General features: G+C 39.6%; 1 protein-coding gene across 1 annotated transcript; it reads right to left on the bottom strand.

The window, feature by feature from the left end:
- Positions 1–3,029: 3,029 nt before the first annotated feature.
- LOC126628110 (GDSL esterase/lipase CPRD49-like) lies at positions 3,030–6,544 on the bottom strand. The gene is made up of 6 exons (XM_050297697.1): positions 6,286–6,544; positions 6,072–6,149; positions 4,804–4,944; positions 4,187–4,263; positions 3,949–4,101; positions 3,030–3,375 (listed from the first exon to the last, which is right to left on the bottom strand). The coding sequence occupies exons 1-6, from the start codon at positions 6,394–6,396 to the stop codon at positions 3,162–3,164; spliced, it is 774 nt and encodes a 257-aa protein (XP_050153654.1). The 5' UTR covers positions 6,397–6,544; the 3' UTR covers positions 3,030–3,161.
- Between the last annotated feature and the right edge of the window lie 240 nt (positions 6,545–6,784).

Genomic DNA, 6,784 nt, shown 5'->3' with positions numbered 1-6,784 from the left:
CGGAGGCATGGTTATAAGCCTGCGCCATCACATCAGAGTAAGTCTTCCAAGTATTGGCATTGATCATGTATTTAAAGAAACAATCACGTAGGCCTGCCGTGAAGGCTTTGAGGGCAGTCTTGTCGTCTGCCTCGGCACACCGGGAGTATTCATGGCTGAAGCGGCCAGCATACATACGTAATGACTCGTCTGGCTTCTGGCGGATAGTGTACAAGTCATCTGCAGAGTGCAAGCGATCGGTTTGGAAAATGTGTTGGGAAACAAATAGTTTCCTCAATTCCTCAAATGAGTCTACCGTCTCAGGTGTAAGACGACAATACCAATTTAGAGCTCCACCAGAGAGGGTGGAGGGGAAGAGAAGACATCGCTCTTCGTCGGTGTGCATCCGGTATGCCATGGTGGACTCAAAGAGGTTAAGGTGCTCAATCGGGTCCTCTTTTCCAGTATAAAGTTGCAAGCCAAGCTTTTGCTTTGTCTTTGCTTGAAGGGGGGTGTTGAGGATCCTCCTTGTAAGAGGGCCAGGCCTGGGTTGGTTCCAGTCAGGTATTTCAGCCTGACGTTCAGCCTTCAACTTGTTTACTTCCTCAAGAAGTTGTAGAACAAGGGGGTCCTGAGCGGAGTTATGTGTCACTGGAGCTTTCTTTCGTAAATCTCCATCTCCTATTGGAATTAGGAAGGTTTGATCAAGGGCATGTGATTTTTCCCTGGACTCGCTGTACTGGCTTCCAGGGTATGTTTGTCGGAACACCTCTGAGTCCCCTGTACCCTCATGTCTCTCTAGGACTTGTTGCCCCTTCCCCAAATTGGTGGCCGGTTTGGGCCGTGGCAGGGGACCGAGTCTCTCAGAAATCCTTGGGTCATTAATCTTTGAGCTTATATGGATGGAATTCTCTCGACGTTGCTTCAGGAAATCCCGACAATCGCGAATGACGGATTTCGATCCTTCTGCCCCTTCAGCAAAGAGGTGTCTCCCTCCACTTCTCATGGTTCGGGTCGAAGCAACTGGGTTAAGAGAAGCCTCATGTTGATTATCAAGTCGAGGGGTAATATGTTCCCTATCAGGGATATCTATGTCGAATGCATGTGACCCTCCATGTTGGAGGGCACCCAGTTGATGGTTGACTTCCACAGGGGCAACAAGCTCGCGTGTCTGAGCTTGCCTAGCTTCGTGGAGTGTCTCGAAGAGCTTCTCATATTGCTCCTGGAGGACCTCATTCCTCATTGCTATCTTGTTGTTCTGAGCTTCCAACTCATCGACTTTAGCTTGAAGAAGAACTCGTTTTCCTTCCTTCTTTCGTTGTTTCGCACTATGTGCAAGGGGGGTGTCATTCTGTGTGCTGTGGCTTCCTTCGCTTCCCATGTTGGAGAGGGATGCCTGGTCAAAAGAAAGTGTACGAATGATAGAAACCAGCTTGACACAGCTGAAGAGAGTAGGAATAAGTGTCGTTTCCCACAGACGGCGCCAAATGTTGATGCACAAAATCAGCGAAGACTTTGGTACAACAGAAAGTGTCAGGTTTTGTGACCTTCGCTTGTTTTCTTCGGTCACTAGTGAGGATAAGTACGTAAATGAATAGAGACAGAGAAGCAAACACAGGATGTACGTGGTTCACCCAGATTGGCTACGTCCACGGAGTAGAGGAGTTCTTATTAGTAGTGAAGGGCTTACACAAGTACAAAGGATCAAGCTCTCAATTTAGTGAGTTCTTGTGAATGATTTAACACAAATGGCATTAGCCAATATTGTGGGGGAATGACCCCTATTTATAGAAAAACTTGTAGCTTTGTCACATTGACATGTGTCATGTTATGATTGGTTCTTGATGTCGACACGTGCTGCGCTCTGATTGGCTTCTAATCTTGACACGTGTCGAGTAGTGATTGGCCTCCTGGTCGGAGGGGAACTCTTCTGGGTCCTTGACAGTATAGCGTTGGCCGGTGCTCGGTAGTTTCGGGATTGGTCAAGTATGGTACAAACACAACTCAAACCAGGAAATACTAAAACACAACCCCTAAATCCAACTGAATCAAATGTAAAACAAATTCGAATAATAATTTTTTAAATTCAGATTAAAAAGAATCTATTTGTTTCTAAAGCCCAATTATATTAAATCACAAATTTGAAGCAAATTTTGACATGCAATAGGTCAATAAGGTAGGAATCGTTTCAGACTAACCTTGATGGCTGGCATTAGACGAATCGTTGAATTACCGTCGGAAAGCTTGAATCATAATCAATTTAAAAGATCTGGAGCAAAGTGGTTGCTTGGTGAGGACAAGTCGCACAAGATTTTCAATTGGAAGAAATCAGGAGGAAAAAGATGAGTGCGGGGCATTTTTGTCCCAGTGAAAAATGTAATAATACAAACTTCTCAGAGGTAAAACAGAAAGCACATTGTGCTTATGAACAGTGTTTCTGAGTATGTAAGTCTATCTTACATTGTCGGTCTCAAACTCAAATAAAATAAGAGAAAAAGTGCGTCAGATAGTCGATATCCCTCACTCTGTTTTCACATCGAATCCCTAACTGAACTTTCCAAACTTCTCATCTCACGAACCACCAAAATGTATTCAGACCATTTTTTAATTTTATTTTAACAAACGATATTGTGTACACTAGGGGTGAGGGAGTGAGTTAAGCCTCATAATAGGCTAACAATAATGTGGTTCAAATTCGTTTTTGGCGAGAATCGAACATTAGACCTCTCACTTACAAACGAATAGGAATACCACTAGACCGTAGTACTAATTGGCGTTTAAGACCATTTAAAAAAAAACACAATAAAATAGAATTTATTTCTGATTTTTTACGTTTTAGATAGATCTTTTGAGCTACGTTATATTAACTTCACGATGTTCCATTCATTTTGGATGAAGCATCTTTCGATTCTTTTTCAGCAAAAGAAGTTATATAGTTGTAACACCTGCAAAGTAATTTTCATGCGCCATTTCTTTCTCTAGATACGTCTATTTCTAGTATTTGAACAAAATCAATAGACAAAAATAAACAAGGGTATGCCGAAAGAGAAAAATAGTATGTGAGAATGATTCCATATATGAATTCCACATTGGATAAAACATAAAAATAAAAAGTGTGAACAATTTTGCAAGACAAGGCTAAGGAAAAGGGAGGAGTGCGGAAATCATTCCCCATCTGCAAATTAGTCCCACTGAATCTCCCAATAAAAAGTCGAGCTGGAGGGATTGAACGTTGTCTTTCCGTCAGCAGCAGCAATATCATATGGTGAATCCTCTGAAAATTCTATTGGCATCGATTTCCAGTGTAAACTAGGCTTCCAGTCAGCTTCTCTCAGTACCTTGAGTATCTCTTCCACCACTATCTTGCTCCCTTCAGCAGAAAAATGAATCCCATCTCTGCAAAAAGATAAGCGAAGATACGTTAAAATACATCTCAAACAGATATCCGAACAGTGTTCATGATATTTCAGCCCTACTTTGTATTCGTTCATATCACTATCGTATGACAAAACCATCGAAACATTTACCCGTGATGGATGATGGAATGAAACCTTCTCTCTGAAGAGAGGATATTAAGCAAATTTTTCCCCGAATATATGGATTCGGTAGTGTATGAGCTATTAACTGGAAAAAAATATCTTCACAGCTGAATCCAAGAGGGGCTAAAAGTTTGCTTAAAGGGTTTGAATATGTGCGCTGAAAAGCACACCTGCAGCAAGGCACATGAAGGTGTGATAGCAAATCAACCGTACAGGTTATCCCTAATCGTCTATATATTCATCACTCGATCACCTTTGCGACTTTACTAGCAAAAATATTATGTGCAAGGTATATAACTTATCCGGTACATGAGGAAGGATGCTAAGATATTAAACAGGGAAATTGATGATTTAAATGCAAACAATACAAATGTCAACAGATGGTATTGGCAAAAACGAGAGCGCGAAAATAAATGCCAAGTTAACTTACATAAAACAAGTATTCATCCAGTCATCTTTTCTCTGAACTGCAGTGAAAAGATCAACAGATGTGACATTGATTTCCTGGCAAAGCTTTATACAAGCTTCTGAATACTGTTTGCATAACTCGTTGGTTCTTATCATCTCGCTGAAACTCCCGCTCCTTTTAAAGAGGAAAAAATGATATATAAGGGACACTGCCACATATGATAAGGTTAACTATAGAAACAAGAGTTGCATCTGATTACCTTATGTTTTCATTTATTACGGCCTCGTTCACTGGAGGACAACTAAGAAAGATGATCCGCGTTGAATCTGAAAGGCTCTGGTTTTCAAATATAGTGTGTTAGAATGCATCAAAATTTTCAGTTAGATATGCAAGCACAATATTCTTTCGTTTGAGGATGACACTGACGGGAAACATATATGAAACAAAACCAGAATCGAATTACTGCAACCACATAAAAAGATACATGATTCTGGATAATTAATCAAATTTGTTTTCAAGTGTTCAAAAATCAACACCTTTTGTTTCCTGAAAACAAATTTACTACTTGTTTATCTTAAATTTCAGGTAGACGGGCCATGGGCCTACTCCAACAACACCGATACTGTCCCCACTTGGCCACCTGCTCAATCCGTCAGGTGTGGGGTTTTACTACAAAAGGCCTCAGTATTAGTTAGAGTGAGGTAATTCTATATATATAGCTTGTTCCCAAACCTTTTGGCCGATGTGAGACAGAGGAATTCTAACAGTTTAAGCCTCCATTTGCATGAGAAAAACAGTAGATGCCGAAATGGAATTTATGTAACAGATGGTTCGATAATTCAAAGGCATGTATCTTAACATAGATGAAGAAAGTACCTTCAGATGACTTGCAATCTTTCTCATGTTCTCGATATATTCAGGAAGCGGGACATGAGGGCCGAGGCCGGATGGATGAGGCCCCATAGAATCATTACCACCAAAATAAACCATCACCAAAGAAGGTTTTACAGCAGCATCCTAGAACAAGAACAGTAATTTAATATTGGCGAGCACTGTAATATACACAAGCCAATATCTAAGTTTGTAATCTAACAATTCCCCCCAAAACATGCCACTTACAAAGATATGAGTACAAACAAACAAATTAATCTTCGTCACTCGTGTTCCTTTTTACAAGACGGTTTTCCAAATTACTCTAATATACATAGAGAGGGAATTCGAACTTGGATGCAAGGGCGCGTGCACACTACTCTAATCTACTGCTCAACACAAACCCATATAACGCTTCTTTGACAAATATTTTTTGTTGGTCATTATTCTCAAAGGGGTAGTTATTTCCGAACTCCACTTTTGACCGGGTACACTCCAATTCGAATATTTTAGATTTTTTTCTACACTCAGCACTCACAAAGGGGTGGGTTCAGTTTCATTCAGTTTGGTTTTTTGCTAAAATCGAAACAGAACCAAAACTTCGAGTTAGTTCGGTTTGATTTTCTTTTGGTTTGATTTTTTTTCGGTTTGTTTTTGTTTAGTTCGGTTTCGGTTTTTTCATTTTATAAATTTTTTTTTTAATATGGAATTTAGATGCATTGGTAGACTAATAATAAGAAAATAGGAAAAGTAGAAATGTAGTTGTACATATACAAGATCATATAAACCAATCATATTCTATCAACAACCTCAATTGCAAAAAAAAAAAAAAAGTAATAATAATATCACCATATCCATTCAAAAAGCAAATAAATAGAGATGCTCTTCCGAGTTTCAAAGTCTTCCAAAACTTTCCTTCATAACCAATGGAATATCCTCCCTAATTGAACCAAGTATGCTCCTTGAAAAATCCCTAGGCTTAGTTTCAAACTTGGCAACAAAGTTTCACAAAAAAACATTATGGACATACAATTATAAAGTGTGAAGGGATTCGATTTGGTTCGGTTTAGTTCAATCTCCGAACCTCCAAAACTGAAACCGTACCAATGAAGTTTGGTTCGGTTCGGTTTTTTTTTCCAGTTTTGGTTAAGTGTTTGGTCTTTTTTTTTTCGATTTTTTGAACCCACTCCTACAACGAGTGCAGAAGTGTTAAAATCACTAAATTACAAGCACATATCGAAAAAATGGTAATTTTCAGCTAAAAGCATAATTACCTTGGGAAAAATTTGGTCAAGGACATTTACAGCACGCCGTGAGTTCCAACCAAGGTAACCACGCAACAATATGTCAGCCTGCAGAAGATCACAAACCCAATAACTAAAAATGAACCCCAAAGATTGCAACTTTAGACTTGTTTCTTAATTGTCGCAGTGAAAAGTTGACGACCCAAATCAGAAAAACAGGTGGAGAGAGTGAGAGAAACAGAACTCTACGAGAGTAGATGTCGGCAAGAATGGCGCCCCAACCTCTTCTGTCGTAGCTCATCTGAACAATGGAGGATCCGAACAGAACAAACTCAGGCCTAGTCGGTCCGACCATCTCTCTCTCTCTCTAAACTCTCTAAACTCTCTCTCTCTCTAAAATCCCGGAGTGTACAAGGAGGAAGAAGACGAGGAAATGGTCGGATGAGTAGAGAGCAGTTGGAGGGCTAGGACGACCTCCGAGTTTACTCTGAATTGGTTCGGTTTGATTTGGGTTTGCACACTTGGTTATTTTACGTATTGGCTGCTCAGGCGGGAGTTGAAGTTGGCCTTTGAATACATTTAATATGGGCTGAAAAAAAAAAAGAATATTGTAGGGTTAAATTTTAACTTTGAATACAATTGAGAACTTTAACGAAAAACTACACGTACTTTTTACTTTAACAAAAAATTATATTTTTACACTAAAAAATCAATCATGGTACTATTCATTTTATCATTTATTT

Source organism: Malus sylvestris, chromosome 7 (genome assembly GCF_916048215.2).
Source record: "Malus sylvestris chromosome 7, drMalSylv7.2, whole genome shotgun sequence".
In the NCBI taxonomy this organism is placed as follows: Eukaryota; Viridiplantae; Streptophyta; class Magnoliopsida; order Rosales; family Rosaceae; genus Malus; species Malus sylvestris.
This window is presented reverse-complemented; position numbering and strand designations above follow the sequence as displayed.

Excerpts from the sequence above, each read along its gene's own strand:
- LOC126628110 (XM_050297697.1), bottom strand. The coding sequence starts at position 6,396 with ATGGTCGGACCGACTAGGCCTGAGTTTGTTCTGTTCGGATCCTCCATT. Across the intron at positions 6,150-6,285 it reads CCGACATCTACTCTCGTAGA|GCTGACATATTGTTGCGTGG; the intron begins GTTCTGTTTCTC and ends GATCTTCTGCAG. Across the intron at positions 4,102-4,186 it reads GTAATAAATGAAAACATAAG|GAGCGGGAGTTTCAGCGAGA; the intron begins GTAATCAGATGC and ends CCTCTTTAAAAG.